The 17,762-nt window shown below is 44.7% G+C and overlaps 1 protein-coding gene across 1 annotated transcript in view; it reads left to right on the top strand.

Moving 5' to 3' along the window:
• The first annotated feature begins 874 nt into the window (after positions 1 to 874).
• LOC131693126 (RILP-like protein homolog) overlaps positions 875 to 17,762 on the top strand; it is a 280,607-nt gene continuing 263,719 nt past the window's right edge. The window contains exon 1 of the mRNA XM_058980697.1: positions 875 to 1,281. Within this exon, the coding sequence (XP_058836680.1) occupies positions 1,009 to 1,281 (273 nt within the window). The 5' untranslated portion in view covers positions 875 to 1,008. The remainder of the gene's footprint in view (positions 1,282 to 17,762) is intronic.

Here is a 17,762-nt window from a genome sequence, read left to right on the forward strand (position 1 = left end):
CATGAAGATATTTTTCGTAATGTCCAACAACGAATATATATTATTTTGTTTTTCTGTATTCCGATGGAAAAAACGTTATGATCGTTTAAATGCGGATATAAAGACTAAATCTTTGATTTTTCCAGAAGCATGAAATTGGTACATAATATAGAATGTTTTAATCAGAACAAATATACGACCGAAACAAAACAAATATTTTGGCAACATTGGTCGAGTGGGGTATGTCGTTTTCAACAGGGATTAGTAAAATATAAGAAGAAGCCAGCTGGCGGATCCTATCCTAGATCCGGACACGCTCTTTTTCCCTTTGGGGCAGACCCTCGCCTACACCGAGGAAAAAAAAACTATTGAAATCCATAAGAATCACTTATGACTTTGCGCCACAAGTATTACGTATACACTGAAGATAAAATACTTAAGATTTGAAGCCAACTACAAAAAAGTTGTTTTGAATTATGGAATTTTCATCAAATTATTCCTTATCATAAACTTAACACACGCATATGAATTCCATAACGTGAACTTATGAAATTCATGTAGTGCTTATGAAATGCATAAGCGTCTTATGGTATCTAAATTGTGCAGGTTCATAAGTTCTCGACAAACATATGATTACGGCCTAAAAGCCAACTGTCAAAATCCACTTTGAATGGAAATTCCGGACAAACCGTTACACGCCAATCACAGATGTTCATAATAAACGAAAGAGAAAAGTTTTCTCTTTCATAAACTGTTGTGAACTGTGTTCGACTAGTAACGGTTTGTCTGGAATTTCCATTCAAGGTGGATTTTGACAGTTGGCTTTTAGGCCGTAATCATATGTTTGTCGAGAGTTGTAACTTATGAAAATCTTAAGTATTTTATCTTCAGTGTACCTGGCATCCCTGCATTCGAGAGAAAATAACATTCGAACTGTCAAATTTTAACTAAACTAAAAGTTTAAAAATTCGTCAAATGGTTCACAGACTAAATAGTAAAAATATTGTTCAAAGAAATCTACGCTGAAATATGGCCATGAATGCTCCGGAGGATATAACGGTTGTAGATGTATACGATATTGCTTCTGCCATTGGAAAGGAATTCGAAAAAATCATCGATGAATATGGACCTTGTTCCGTTTCTGCTCTGATACCAAAAGTAATCAACATATTGGAATCACTTGAATCCTTTGCTTTTAGAAGAGAAAACGAATATTCCATCATACAAGTACTGAATGATAAGATATCTCAATTGGAACTTAATAAAATGGAGAAGGCAGAATACAAAAAAAAAGTTGATAAGGTAAATGCATTTTTATATGAAATTAATGATGTGGCAATGAGACCGAAAGTTCCGAATTAGGTCAGATAGTTTCGGATTTAATAGAGTTGTCTTATGGTTAGGCTAGATGTTTAATTGTGTAGGTACTTTTTCCGTTGCAAGTGAAAAACGTTTTTATTCTTTCATAAGTATGCTATATTTATATAAGTTCATCCGACAGATCATTAGCGGCTGTGCACCGCTTCGGATTCTTGGCATCGGCTTTGCGGCCTAGCCTAGAATATGTTCGATGTCAGTTTGATTTTTTCACAATCATGTTGCCTCAAAAAGTTGAATTTTTCATCCTATCTTTCTGTAAATCCATGTTCGTTGGTCGCATTTCCTCTCAGCATTATCGCTTTGCCAACGACTGGCTTTCTTGTAGATTGGTTTCGACTCTTATTCATACTAAGGCTCCTAATTTCCTGTAAACTATGGAGTTTTTCTGACTTTTCCTATCACCAAAAATTACTACAAGAACGGCCCAACTGCAAAAAACTTGTTCTGAGATAAAATGGAAAATGAAAACAATTTGTTTTAAAATCACTCGGGCCGGTCTAGCGTAGACAAAAAACACGAAATCCCCTAAACATGAACTTAGGCCACTAATGATTATTATCGAGGAACTTATCAACATTGTTATTTTCCGCTGTAGTAGATGTCCTAAAATTTTTGTAAAAAATGTGCATAACGTATACGGTACGTATGGTAGCAGCAGGATACAGAGAGCCTAATAAAATTTCATTCAAGTTATGTAAACGCCTAGTTTTCTCCCCATCTACATTTACCGAACTAAACTAAGGCTGTGAACCATTTGGTGAAATTTTTAACTGACGCTTCGAAAGTTTTTTGAAAAATAACCCTACTCTACAGCATGGTTAAAGCAGACCCTACACGAGCAGAAATATTGACAATAAATCATATATTGATCAATATATTGATGGTGTAAGGTCATCTTGAATATATTGATCCTGCAGAATTTAAATGGGTTTGATGGATTGAAGCAGTCTTGTCAATATATTTATTGATAATATTTCCGTCTCGTGTATGGTCCGCTTAAAATTGACGGAGCGATAGTTAAATTTGACCTAATTGACGTTGTCAATATTTTTCAATACAAAATTAAGAAATAAAGATGGAAACGATAACGTGTTGTGTTAAGATTTGTTTGGGTTATTTCATGATGTGGATGTTTACTTTTCGAGGCTATGACTCATACTTAATGTACACACAGAAGAATCAGGCCTTTTTGAACCAATAAAACGTTTAGTTGAATCTAAAACGTGGCGAATGACTGTTTCAAACTGAAATGGGCGTTTTTCGAAAGCATGTATTTGGTTTAGTTCATCAAATACTTCTGTTTACATTTTAAATAGAAACATTGTTGAATCAAAATAATTTTTTTTATTCAATTCGTTTATTTCATAAGGCAGGTTTGCGTTAGCTTAATGGTGCCAAATTTGTTTTGTTTTACATTTTAAATTTCTTAAAACTAGGAGATTACATATTGATTTTTGAAATTAAACTAAGGTTAATTTATAGCTATACATATACACAAAGGGGTAACATAATTTTCGTAAGATTGGGGGGGTCATTTAGTTTTTAAGGCAATATGGTTTGACATTTTTAGCAATAAGATTATTGGAGCAAATAATGTTTAACTAAGGGGAAATTTTTTTACGACTATCTTAAAAATAGAAATAACTAGAGGGCGTGATTGAATTTTGTAAGGATTCGGGGACATTAATTGGAGTTATTTTATGTGGTAGTAGAGTTGGGTATTTTCAACGAGATCATATAATATAATAGTTAAAACTAGAAAAGACAGGAAGAGCTAAATGCTTCGTGAAGATATTTGAGGGGGGAAGGGGTGTTACTTCTGTGTATAAGAGTCAGAGGAAGTAGGGTGGACAAAGATGGCAGGGGGAGAACATTATTTCAGTTTCAGGCTTCGGGAGATCAACGGATGGATTACAGAATCAGGGTGGCCTTCATCAGGAAGAATCATGTACTGGGGTGGTCCTCCTCAAGATGGCAGGGGTTTTTCCAGATGATTTCGTAGTGCGGCTCAGATGTTGATCGGCTACATTTCGAGTTGTGCGTGTGATGTTCGTGCTGTAGATCTCGTGTTTGTTGGCTCATTCGACAGGGTGTCGCCTTGGAGTCGCATCAAACCATCGTGGGTGTATGGTACAGGTGGAAGAGAGGGCTTCTGAGAATGATAAGGAAAAAGGGGCAGATAAAGTTGGATATTGATGGTTTTTAAGAAGGTGTATATAAGGGATATATAGAGGACATCGCGGCTTGCCAACACATCTCGAACCGGGACGTTGGTTAGTCTTCCTCGAGCCCGGAGGGTGCCATAAGCCGAGACCTGGCGGAACTGTACTCGGTGCACGCCTAGACAATGTGCTCGATGTCGTGATAGCCGTCGCCACAAGTGCAGATACCACCCTCCACGAGCCCAATACGTCGGAGATGTGCATTCAGCGTGTAATGGTTTGCCATGAGTCGCGACATCACACGAATGAAGTCACGACCCACATCCATCCCCTTGAACCAAGGTTTCGTCGATACCTTAGGGACTATCGAATGTAGCCACCTTCCTAGCTCCCCATTGCTCCACGAGGTTTTCCAACTTTCGAGGGCTCTCTGATGAGTAATACTGAAAAATTCGTGGAAGCAAATTGGTCTTTCAAAAACGTCACCTTCAAGGGCACCCAGCTTAGCTGAGGAGTCCGCCTTTTCATTGCTCGGAATGGAGCAATGAGAAGGGACCCACACCAAGCTAATCTGGAAAGATTTGTCAGATAAAGCACTCAGTAGCTCCCGTATTTTCCCCAAAAAATACGAGGAATGCTTTACATGTTTCATCGAGCGAATAGCGTCAATAGAACTCAGACTATCCGAGACGATGATGTAATGGTCTGCGGGTAATGCGTCAATGACTTCAAGGGTATACTGAATAGCAGCTAGTTCTGCGGCGTAAACTGAAGCGGGGTCACTGAGTTTGTAGGAGGCGGTGAACTTTTGATTGAAAATACCGAAGCCAGTGGACCCTTCGAGGTTTGATCCGTCAGTATAAAACATCTTAGAACAGTCGACTTCTCGGAATTTATTATAAAAAATGTTTGGAACCACTTGAGGGCGTATGTTGTTTGGTATTCCACAGTTCTCGTCTTTCATGGATGTGTCGAAGAAAACAGTAGATTCAGAAGTATTTATGAAATGCACACGGTTGGGATTGTAAAAAAAAGGATTAATATTCTGCGCCATGTAGTCAAAGTACAGGGACATGAAACGGGTCTGAGAATTGAGCTCAACAAGCCTTTCGAAATTTTCAATCACCACCGGGTTCAAGATATCGCATCGAATAGCAATCGATATGAGAGTTTCCAAAATCGATTTTTCAGCGGGAGAACGCCCGACAGGACTTCGAGACTCATCGTATGGGTCGACTGCATGCACCCTAAGGCGATACGCAAACAACGATACTGAATTCTTTCGAGTTTGATGAAATGTATGTTCGCGGCGGCGCGAAAGCAGAAGCATCCGTATTCCATTACCGACAGTATCGTTTGATACAACCTAATTAGGTCTCCTGGGTGGGCACCCCACCACGTGCCGGTTATTGTACGAAAAAAGTTGATACTTTGTTGGCATTTCTGTTTCAGACAGGGCCGGCGGAAAGCGTGGGTAGTATGGGTAGTACTACCCACTTGAAAATAAACGAGTGGGTAATTACCCACTCGAAATTTTGAACCATTTCAAAAAATTTAGATGTGCAACTCATGTATCTCGCACTACATACATTTGAAAACATCGATGTACCACAATTCCATTTGCATAAACGAACGTGATTTAATGTGAATGTAATGTAAGCGTGTGCATTGCGAAAAGGGAAAAATCCTTACTAATGGACCCCACACCCTATGATTTCTACCCACTCGTGCGTAAAGTGTTTCGGCGCCCCTGGTTTCAGATACCTAATGTGGCATCCCCAAGTACCTTTCGAGTCGAACCAGACCCCTAGATATTTTACTGTGAAGACCTGAGCTATAGTTTGACCCATTAGTAGAAGCTGTAATTGTGCTGGTTCACGCTTCCTAGAAAATACAACTAGCTTAGTTTTCTCCGTGGAGAATTCGATACCCAGCTTAATAGCCCAAGCAGACAAATTGTCCAAGGTATTCTGTAATGGTCCTTGTAGATCGACAGAAGAAACAATTTCAACAACAGGGGGCTCATGTCTAAGCCCCCTGTTGTAGAAATTGTACAACAGGGGTCTTAGACATGAGCCCTGGGGAAGGCCCATGTAGCTAAATCGTGATGTCGATAAGTCACCATGCGAAAAATGCATGTGCTTTTCCGACAACAAGTTTAGTAAAAAGTTGTTTAAAGTTGCTGAAAGACCATGCTGGTGCAGCTTCTCTGAAAGAATGTTGATAGAAACTGAATCAAAAGCCTATATCTAGGAACACTGATGCCATCTGCTCTTTGCTAGCATAGGCCATTTGAATTTCAGTTGAGAGCAACCCAAGACAATCGTTCGTCCCTTTGCCTTTGCGAAAGCCAAATTGTGTATCCGACAGTAAGCCATTTGTTTCGACCCAATTGTCGAGGCGGAATAGGATAATTTTCTCGAACAACTTCCGGATACAGGAAAGCGATCGGTCGATACGAATTGTGATCGGAGACTGGTTTTCTTGGTTTTTGGATGGCGATGACCTTCACTTGCCTCCAATCGTGTGGGACAATGTTAGCCTCAAGAAACTTATTAAATAAGTTCAACAAGCGTCTCTTGGCAGAGTCTGGCAGATTCTTCAACAAGTTATATTTGATTCTGTCTGGCCCTGGAGCTTTATTGTTACACGACAAGAGAGCAAGTGAGAACTCCATCGAAAAAGGTGTTTCGTTCGCGTTATCGTGACGGGACGCGGCGCGGTAGATCTTCTGTACCGGGGCGGAATCCGGACAAACCTTCTTGGCGAAATCGAATATCCAACGGTTTGAATATTCCTCGCACTCATTATTACTGTTTCGGTTTCGAATACGTCGGGCTGTTCCCCAAAAAGTGCTCATCGATGTTTCTCTCGTTAATCCGTCGACGAACCGGCGCCAATAACCGCGTTTCTTGGCTTTCGTCAAACTCTTCATTCGCTTGTCTAACGTCGCGTACTGTCGAAAACTAGCGGGTAACCCGTCGTTCCGGAAGGTCTTAAACGCGACGGCCTTCTCTGCGTACACGTCTGAGCACTCTTTATCCCACCAGGGATTGGGAGAACGTTTTTGTATGTTCGCGCCGGGTACTGGCTTAATCTGAGCTTGATTCGCGCTGTCGAGAATCAAGCCAGCCAAAAATCTGTACTCTTCCTCCGGAGGAAGTTCTTGGGTAGATTCGATGTTGTCGGATATCGTGGCCGCATAGCTCTTCCAATCGATATTTCGTGTGAGGTCATACGAAATATTGAATGATTCCAATGGTCTTGAGCTGTTGGTGATCGAGACTACGATCGGCAGATGGTCGCTACCGTGGGGATCAGGGATTACCTTCCACGCGCAATCCAACTGTAGCGAGGTCGAGCAAACGGATAAATCTAATGCACTTGGCCGCGTTGGTTGGGGAGGGATTCGTGTCATTTCACCCGTGCTTAGAATTGTCATATTGAAGTTGTCGCAAATATTGTGAATTAAAGAGGAACGGTTATCATCATAAAGGCAACCCCATTCCGTACCGTGAGAGTTAAAGTCTCCTAAAACAAGTCGCGGTGCAGGCAAGGATTCTATGATGTCATGTAGCCGGCGGTGCCCAATCGCGGTGTTGGAGGGAATATATATGGAAGCTATGCAAAGATCTTTGCCTTTGGTTGTTACTTGACAAGCGACAACTTCAATACCTGTTATCGAGGGAAGGTTAATTCTGTAGAAGGAATAGCGCTTTTTGATCCCCAAAAGCACTCCTCCATAGGGAGTGTCTCGATCCAGGCGAATAATATTAAAATTGTGGAGGTTGAGATCTATATCTGAAGTTAACCAAGTTTCACATAATGCAAATGCATCGCAACTCAAACTATTTATTAAAATTTTGAAAGAATCGATTTTCGGGATGATATTTCTGCAATTCCACTGTAAAACAGTGATCAAATCCGTGACCTCGTTAGATGAGTTAGCCATCGAAGGATACAATCGTTGAAAGGAGGGGCCATTTGCCAGTCAACTGCTTCAAAAATGTTCTTACTGTAGGGAGAAAAGCTAACATAAGACTTTTAATAGGATCAGTTATATTAAAAGTTTTTATTATCCAGTCCACTATGTCCGAGAGTTTGATAATTCCAGTGCTGTGATTAGTCTCGAACTGAAACAAAGGAACACTTGGGATTTTTGATGTTCCTGGAAGTGCTGCGAACTCCTTCTCTGATCTTAATCCTCCGAGACCAGGAGCTTTAATTTCTAGGCGCCCTAGCGCCCCCCTGTTCCCTCTTGTGGGTCATCAGTCTCGCCCTCGTTAGGGGGCAAGTGAGCATAGATGTTTGTTGAGGATGGTGGCGTTGCTTTCTCTAGCATTTCAGCGAAAGAACGTTCGGATCGCCCCACAAGGGAACGTTTTAGTTTATCCCCGCGTAGTTTGTACGCGGGACATGCCGAGATATCATGCAGATTCTCTGCACAGTAAGGACACTTCTCAGCATTCTTACTGCACGAATCGTCCACATGATTCTCACCGCATTTTTCACAGCGGGCTTTATTGCTACAATGGGTGGCTGTGTGACCCAATTGTTTACACTTTGTGCAATTCATGACCCGCGGCACAAACAGACGCACAGGCAGACGAACCTTGTGCAAGAGGACGTAATTTGGCAAAGCGGTACCAGCGAATGTCACCCGATAAGAGTTTGATTGGGGGTACGTTTTTGAACCATCCCCGCAACTACTACTGAGTGCAAACGCAGTCAACTGTTTCAAAAATGTTCTTACTGTAGGGAGAAAAGCTAACATACGACTTTTAATAGGATCAGTTATATTAAAAGTTTTTATTATCCAGTCCACTATGTCCGAGAGTTTGATAATTCCAGTGCTGTGATTATTCTCGAACTGAAACAAAGGAACACTTGGGATTTTTGATGTTCCTGGAAGTGCTGCGAACTCCTTCTCTGATCTTAATCTTTGACTTCTAGGCGCCCTAGTAGATATTCCCTCTTGTGGGTCATCAGTCTCGCCCTCGTTAGGAGGCAAGTGAGCATAGATGTTTGTTGAGGATGGTGGCGTTGCTTTCTGCGAAAGAACGTTCGGATCGCCCCACAAGGGAACGTTTTAGTTTATCCCCGCGTAGACCCTGTGGGAACGAGGTGGGACCATCACCATGATAATTCTAGAAGTTAAAGTTTTATTAGCGACATTCTGATTTGTTTCCATTATCCACTGGGTGGCGCGTAATAAGACTATAGTCTAAGTCATGTCTGTATTTGGTCCCCCGCAACTACTACTGAGTGTGGGAACGAGGTGGGGCCATCATCATAATAATTCTAGAAGTTAAAGTTTTATTAGCGACGTTCTGATTTTATCCCATTATCCACTGGGTGGCGCGTAATAAGACTATGGTCTAAGTCATGTCTGTATTTAGTTTGCTCTTAAACCTTTATCTATAATAGAACGAACAGCGATTTAGTAGCTAACAGTTTTAGACTTGGTGAACTGCTTCAAACGGGGCGATTTGTAATTATTGGTGATCGGAAAATTCAGCAAAACTCCATAATTTAATAGGAAAGCAAAGAGCCTGGATATGCGTTAGAGAATAGTAGGCAAACGACATAAAGTTCGAAACCAATTTTCAGAAAAGCAAGAGAGGAAATGCGATTAACCTGCTCGGATTTACTGCCATTCTCGCTTTGATTTACTGTTTTTAATAGGGTTTTATACATTTACCATCTGTCGACGAAAGTCGCACCACTTAGCAGTTATTGATTTCAAAGTGGCCTAGATTTCGAAATAAAAGAAGGTGCCCTATACGAAAAATATCTTCTGTGAAATGAGTCTTGCCATTCCGAAGCAATTAAAAACAATAAACATGTTTTTTGATCAGCAAAAATCAATCATCTGGGAATAAGATCATCAGTTTGAGCATTCAATTTCAGCTTGAAGCTTTTTTCGAATTTTTTTAAAAAATATTCGAGTACCGGTACTACCGGTACTGAGGGCTTCAGTACCGTAGTACCAGTTCTCGCCAAAAAGGGTCGGTACTGCGAACCCTAGTGACAACGCCTTCAGACTGTACGGGTTAGCACCAGCGCAGACGGGAATAAGCCGCAAATGTGTCAAAAGAGGTAGATTTTACTTATCTGTAAATTTGTTTCCCACGACGCACCTGTCCAGCTTATATAGCTGGCTATTGTTCAATCCTCACTACGAGAACAAAAGGCTGAGCAATGCGGCCTAACGGTTAACATACGCACAAAAGAAGAAAGAAGTCCAAAACCTCGAGAGGTAGAGAATGTGCAAGATGGTTATGAACGGGGATTAATACGATTCTTTATCTCACACTGACGGACTGGAAAAAAACTTGCTTCTCGATAGTCCGCTCGTAATCGAATGTAAAAAAAATAAAATTTATTAGATCTAACTGATCCCTTTGTTAAAAACCAAGAGAGTCTTTGTTTAATTTCAACTAAATTTGAGTTGATACAAAAGATTTTTTTTATTTCTTCAAACTTGTTTGTTCGGTTAAACCACAGATAACAGACGTTTAGGCTAGAACAAAATTTCTTCAAAAACCTGTGTAAATTTTCAAATTGATAAACGTTGGAAATCCGTGTTTCACTATTGCCATCTGCGCAACTGTTTGCTACACATGTTTGACAGCTGCACTCTAACTGCATTGTATCGATCACTGCGACATCTACAAACGTTTGCCAAACGTATTTCAGGCGTCTTATTTATTCGGAGTTTCAGTAGCGGGTATTTACACACGATTCAAATCGAGTCTAAACGTCTGTTATCTGTGGTTAAACTTATCATGATTTTGTTGTTTCAAACCAAATATTTGTTAAAACTACTGAAAAGCCAACAAATGAATTGGTAATTTAAACTATTTGTGAACTTCAATGGAATACTAGCAATATGGGTATCAAAATTCTTGGAATTGCTTCAGTAGGCTGTATCTCGTGGTTTTGGAACCATTTGGTGATTTGACCCCGGAACGGACATTCCGGAGCAGGTTCCCGTGGGGCCGTGAGTGGCCATTCCATTCAAATTCCATTTCTTAAATTGCCATGGGGTCCCGAAACAATAAATAACAGACTTCCGAGACAATTTGAAGAGTTTTGATACTCATATTGCTAGGACATTATTAAAATTTGCAAATCATTCCCTAGTACTGGAACATTGCTCCGGAAAATCCGGATTCTGGAATCAGAATATATTGGCTCAAATGACACGTTCCCCGTACATAGTCGGGGATTTGTGCCTTGCCGTGTGTTTTCATCATTTTCTGAGCGGAAGGAAAGGACAAGGAGGTGTGGGGAAGTAGAATTCGAAGGGTGGGAAAAATAACAGCACAAAACAAAAATAAACAACAGGTAAGTTAAACTCACAAGTAGTTCAACTTGCCTGCGAATAAGCCTAAAGCTCTTTACCACATTGGATAAGAAACTTTAGTATGTCTCTGAGTTTCAGTCGTCCAAACATGGTTTCGTCTATATAAGGACGGCTGAAGACTCGAAATCGCAATTGCGCTACCGCTGGACAGTTGCATATCAGATGGCATGAGGTTCCGTAGTCGGATTCACAAAGATCACATGAAAAAGACTCAGCGCGCTGAATAGTTTCCATGTGATAATTGAGTTTGCAGTGGCCGGTTAAAGCCCTGGTCAGCATGCCGCAGTGGAGCTTCGAAAAATGTAAGAGATTTTTCGAAACCACTGGGCATGGTTGTTCTAGAAACGCCTTTGTTTGGCGACACGTTTGTAGATTTCTCCAATAATTGCGGTGCTCGGACGAAGGACCGTATTTTTTCCCTTATCCAACTTGTCGAAATTAGCAGCGCGGGCTCAGGACCAACCGTTCATTTCCAGTAATACCGCAATGTCCGGGCCCCCAGACAAGGCTCGCATAGATTTCTGCTTGGAATACAGTACAGTATCTACCTAGTGAGTGAGATTGTTCCAATCTCATTTCACGACAGTAGACACCAGCACCAGCACGTCCCTCCATCAGAGAACCGTCAGTGTAACAAACCACTTGCGTTTGTTGTTGTCTTTCCATAATGCCAGACAACCACTCGTCTCGAGAGGGAATCTTCACATGGAATGTCCTGTAAGGAAAACTACAAGTGAGTGTAATATCGCTGGGAGCAAGAATATCCATGTAACTATTTGTGACCACAGTTTAACTAGTTTAACTTGTCGACACCACTGTTCTGGCATTTTGTGCAGTGGATATTCAACCAAACTAACGTTCCTGATGTGATGACCGATTATCCGTTCCAAAGCTTTCAGAAGAAAAGAACTTAAGCTGATAGGCCTAAAACTCTTGACTTCTTCATAGCTTGAGCGCCCCCCTTTGGGAATAAATCTAACAGTTATTTCTCGCCATGCTTTCGGGATATACCCGGTAGCAAGACTGGGTATTCCGGTATTCCGGAGCAGGTTCCCGTGAGGCCGTGAGTGGCCATTCCATTCCAATTCCATTTCTTAAATTGCCATGGGGTCCCGTAACAATAAATAACAGACTTCCGAGACAATTTGAAGAGTTTTGATACTCATATTGCTAGGACATTATTAAAATTTGCAAATCATACCCTAGTACTGGAACATTGCTCCGGAAAATCCGGATTTATTTATTTATTTATTTATTTATTTATCTATTGATTCGGTTCAAATTCACAAATCAAAAAGTGGACGAGTTCCTGAATCCAAAAAAAAAGTGTCCAAATCGGATAAAGGAAGTCATAGTTATGAGCATTTCAATTTGTGGGTACCCGGGTTATGGACCTTTTTTATGTTTTGTGTTTTTTCATACTCTGCACCAGTCCAAACTAACAGTCAACTAAGAGCATGTGCACACTGGCGTGGCCGTTTGGCGGGTCGCCGTGGATTGACTTTTTCTGTGGGCTGTGTTTGCAGACATTGTTCAACAGCTTAACGGCAGTCTTTGTGAGCACGGCTCGCAGTGGAAGTCATTGTGTGTCGATTTATCGATCGACCTCGGCAACGTGCACAGGCGCATTAAAAAAAATGACAGTAGAACCCTATTAGTTGTGATGTTGTGTTGTAATAATTGTGGTTTTTGGCACTAGTGTACAGTTGTGTGCTAGCCGTGTGTCTATCTGTGTATGTGGGCGTCTGAGTATTTGTGACATGTGGACCAGGGAATGGATGCAGAACTGACTTATATGATGGAATAGTGGGGAATCCTTCTTGGGATTCGTTGGTCATTTTTTACTGGTGTTCAACTCGTGCATTCGATTCGATTCATTCGGATTGGATAAATGAAGGTACGATTGATTTACCGATGCACGTGAATGATCCATTCCCGTCCAGCATAGCATGAGAAACTTCTAACGGAGTTAATTGTCGTTAATGGTAGATGTGTATATGTATGTATATGTGTATGTGTATATGTTTTTTTTTTACAATGGAGAAGACCTTTATGTCCTAGCCCAGTACACGTGCTAACGGTAGGGTCCAATCTACCACACGGGGTGCACTGGGGGCGTGTCGGACTCGAATGGTGACCAGCCATTAATACCGACTAAACTCCATTGGGCTCCGCCATCATTCCTCCCAGGAACTACCTCTCGGTATTACTTCTGGGGGGATGGCTGTACTAAATGTACTCATTCACTCTCACTCACGCGATCATACATCCTGTATGAGGCTTACTTGGGTGCTTTCTCAATCACATTTTGATTCACTCTCAAACACTCCCACATGAGGCTGACTTTTGTGCTCACCTTTTACGTTCCATGCGAGGCTGACTTGTGTGCTCACCTTACTCATTCCTTGCTAGGCTTACTTTTGTGCTCGCCCTACCCATACCATGTGAGGCTGACTTGGGTGCTCACCCTATCACCTGATTCACTCTCAATCGTGCCACTCTATTGTACCTTTGTCACTCCCCCTGGCATCCCATGTGGGACATTTTTCTTAGGCCCCACTTCTGACATACCATGCGAGGCTGACTTGTGTGCTCACCTTTTTCACTCCTTGCTAGGCTGACTTTTGTGCTAGCCTCTACCAACCTGTGAGGCTGACTTTTATGCTCACCCTTAACATGCAGTGTGAGACTGACTTGGATGCTCACCCTTTCACTCCTCTGCCACGCCATGAGGCATCGATAGCTTAGTTCCAACATACTACGCTACGACCCTCCCGTCTTGGCATGAGGCAGTCCACTTATACGCCTATACACTCACTCTTCTGTCTTGCTTCGGGGTGGCTGGGTTTACCCCTTACGCGGTTGCCATTCGCTGCGCCAAACCTGCCTCGGCATGAACAGACCATTCACTCCCTTTTTTGCGCTTGGCCTTTTTTGCTCCAGCTAACCAATCACTAGTTAGCTGTGCCCGCCGTCTGTTGCTCGGTTCGCCAGATTACCTGTACTGGCAATCTGGCAATCTGGATGGTAGCAGCCGAGACTGCGTTCCACTTCCCCACCGTTTGACACATCCGCTGAATAAGGGTATCCGGGGTTGTGTCCCAGCCACAGACGTCAAGCATTGCTCTTCTTTCGACGTCGAACCGATGACATACGAACAGTATGTGTTCGGCAGTTTTATCTACACCTGGGCAGTCCGGGCAGACTGGGACCTCCGCGTGCCCGAACCTGTGGAGGTACTGACGGAAAAAGCCATGGCCTGACAGGAATTGTGTCAGTGGAAGTGAACTTCCCCATGGGTCTTCCCACCCAGCTCGATATGCTAGGTATCAGCCGGTGGGTCCACCTACCTTTCGAGGAGTTGTCCCACTCACGCTGCCATCTGGCGACCGAGGTCACCCTGGTGCGCTCGCGGGCTCCCCTATTTCCACGTAGCTCAAAGCACTCCTCATCTTCCCGAATGACCAGCCCGACTGGCATCATGCTCGCTATCACGCAGGATGCATCGTGTGATACCGTGCGGTAGGCAGATATCACTCTGAGGCACATCACGCGGTAGGTGCTCTCCAGTTTCTGTAGGTAACTGGTTACCCTCAGTGCTCTTGACCATGACGGGCCGCCGTACCTGAGGATAGATACGGCAACGCCTGCCAGTAACCTACGTCTACTGGCGCACACCTTTGAGCTGTTGGACATCATTCTCGATAGTGCCGCAACAGCAGTCGACGCTCTCTTGCACGTATAGTCGACATGGCTGCCGAAGGTCAGCTTGTCGTCTATAATGACTCCGAGAGACTTCAGACTTCGCTGTGAAGTGATCGCGACTTCTCCCACATGGATAACTGCATGTTGTGCCGACTTGCGGTTGTTGACGATAACTGCCTCCGTCTTATGATGAGCGAGCTCCAGGCCTCTCGCGCTTATCCATTCCTCCACCGTGCTAATCGCGTGTTCTGCGGTTAGTTCTATCTCAGAAATTGACTCCCCGTAGACCTCCAAGGTTACGTCGTCGGCAAAGCCGACGATCTTGACCCCAGGAGGGAACTTCAGTCTCAGAACCCCGTCATACATGAGGTTCCATAGCACCGGGCCTAGGATCGAGCCCTGCGGGACTCCGGCGGTAATCGGAACCCTTTTCTGACCGGCATCGGTCTCGTATATCAGTACGCGGTTTTGGAAGTAACTTTCCAGGATCCGGTACAGACCCACCGGTAGGCTAAGCCGGTGTAACGAGAGCGCGATGGCATCCCAGCTTGCGCTGTTGAATGCGTTCTTCACGTCGAGTGTCACTAACGCACAGTATCGAATACCTCGCCTTTTTCGTTGGATCGCTATCTCGGCAGTATTTATCACTGAGTTGAGAGCGTCCACTGTGGACTTACCCTTCCGAAAGCCAAACTGGTTGCTTGACAGACCGTCCGTACCTTCCGCGTACGGGGTGAGCCTGTTGAGGATGATCCTCTCAAGCAGTTTGCCAGTCGTGTCTATCAGACAGATTGGTCTGTACGCCGATGGGTCGCCTGGCGGCTTCCCGGGCTTCGGCAACAGCACCAGTTTCTGCCTTTTCCATCTATCGGGGAAACGGCACTCGTCAAGGCATCTCTGCATAGCTAGCCTGAACATGTTCGGGTTCGCTATGATCGCTGCCTTGAGAGCGTTGTTTGGAACTCCATCCGGCCCTGGAGCTTTGTTCATTGCTAGGGATTTAGCCACTGCGAGTAGTTCTTCATTCGTCACTGAAGCCACCATTTCGACCGTGCCCGCACTGTCTCATAGTGCAGGTGGCCAGGGGCTTGTGGCTCGAGACGGGAAGAGTACTTCGATAATCGTTGCCAACCGGTCCGGAGACCGTTCTGGGGGTGAGGAGCCCCCTTTGGTCTTGGCCATCACAATCCGGTAGGCGTCACCCCACGGATTCGCGTTGGCACTCTCACACAGGTTGTCGAAACACGCTCTCTTGCTGCTTTTAATAGCCTTGTTAAGGGCTTATTTCGCAGCTCGAAACGCTTCACGGCGGTTCTCTCTTGCATCCTCGGTGCGAGCTCTTTGCATCCTACGTCTAGCTCTGAGACAGGCTGACCGTAGAGCTGCAATCTCGGCACTCCACCAGTATACCGGGCATCTACCGTTTCTTGGCAGTGTTTTTCTCGGCATAGTGGCGTCGCACGCGCGTAATAGAACAGCTACCAGCGCATCCCGCTTAGACTGTCGGTGTTGGCCTCCAGTCCCAGGGCCGCGGTGAAAGCTTCGCTGTCGAAGTGATTGGACTTCCACCCGCGTACCTGACAGGGATCTCCCGCCCTCGGATGCTGCACACCATAGTTGATCTTAAAGCGGATTGCTAAATGATCGCTATGGGTGTAGCCTTCGTCTACCCTCCATTCCATGCCTGGAGCCAGACTCGGGCTGGCAAAGGTCAAATCAATCCACGCCTCCACTCCGTTTCTACGGAATGTACTAGCGGAGCCATCATTAGCTAGCACAGTATCGAGTTTCGCAAACGCTTCCATTAGCGCTTGACCCCTGCTATTTGTACAGCGGCTGCACCACTCCACTGCCCAAGCGTTGAAGTCTCCCGCTATTACTACCGGTTTCCGGCCCACGAGGTCCGACGAGAGCCTGTCGATCATCTGGTAGAACTGTTCTATTGGCCACCTTGGTGGGGCGTAGCAGCTGCAATAGAACACACCATTGATCTTGGCAATCGCCACACCCTCGGCGGAGGAGTGTATTACCTCTTGAACCGGGAACCTTTCCGTTGTACAGATTGCCACCATTCCAGACCCGTCCGACACCCAATTGCCGTTGCCGGCAGGGATGCTGTACGGGTCTGATAAGAGGGCGACATCTGTCCTCGACTCCGAGACCGACTGCCACAGCAGCTGTTGGGCTGCTGCACAATGGTTAAGATTTAGCTGTGTGACTCTCACGGCTTCTTCTTATTTAACTCGCCGAAGGGACACGAAGGTCCGCCCATAGCATGTTTATGGGCTTGCTTCTTAGCGGTGCAGATAAGGCACTTATATGCCTTAGTGCACCCCCGCTCTTTATGCCCCTCCTCGCCGCAGCGACGACATAGCTTGCTCCTATCTATGCCTTTGCATTCGTATGCTTTGTGGCCGGATTCAAGGCACCGATAGCACCTATCCACTGAAGGCGGCTGGGGTATACTAATAGGGCATACCGACCAGCCGATTTTCAGCTTCCCTTTCTCGGTTACCTTTTTGGCATCCGCATTCAGTAGCCTGAGGTAGGCTACTTGGGTGCCAGAGGGTCCGTCTCTCAATCGCACAGAGGCCCGCTCGATTGTGACGCCGCAGTGCTCCTTGACGGCTGCGACGACGTCTTCTGCGGTCGTGAACTCGTCCAAGTGCTTGCACTGGAGAGTTGTTTCCGCACCTAGCGACCTGATTTGGGCGCCCTCACCAAGGACCTCTTGGGCCAAGGCCTTATATACTGCACTTGATTGTGCGCCTCGCTTCAGCACCAGGAGCATCTCTCCCGTGTTGGTGCGTCTTACGCTACGCACATCCTGCCCAAGGGCCGAAAGGCTTTCGGCCGCCTTCATCGATTTAAGGACATCGGCGTATTTGTCCTTGTCGGTTTTTAACCACAAGGCTTCGCCTCTGTCCTTGGCCTTCCTCGCAGGCCGCGGTACCTCCGGTTTCGGTGCCGGCTTTTTCTTGGTGACCAGCGTCCAGGGGTTTGAGCCCCCCTGCCCCGGTCGTGCCGGGTTGCTGGTACCATCGCTCTCCACAGCGAGGTCACTCTCGCCCTCGCTTACCTCACCCAGGCGGCGTTTGACCTTGACGGTTGCACGCCGAGTGGTGTCGGTTTTGGCACCCTCGCCTGGCGACTTCCTAGGGCGCTTA

The sequence above is a fragment of the Topomyia yanbarensis genome, chromosome 3 (genome assembly GCF_030247195.1).
Source record: "Topomyia yanbarensis strain Yona2022 chromosome 3, ASM3024719v1, whole genome shotgun sequence".
Taxonomy (NCBI): domain Eukaryota; kingdom Metazoa; phylum Arthropoda; class Insecta; order Diptera; family Culicidae; genus Topomyia; species Topomyia yanbarensis.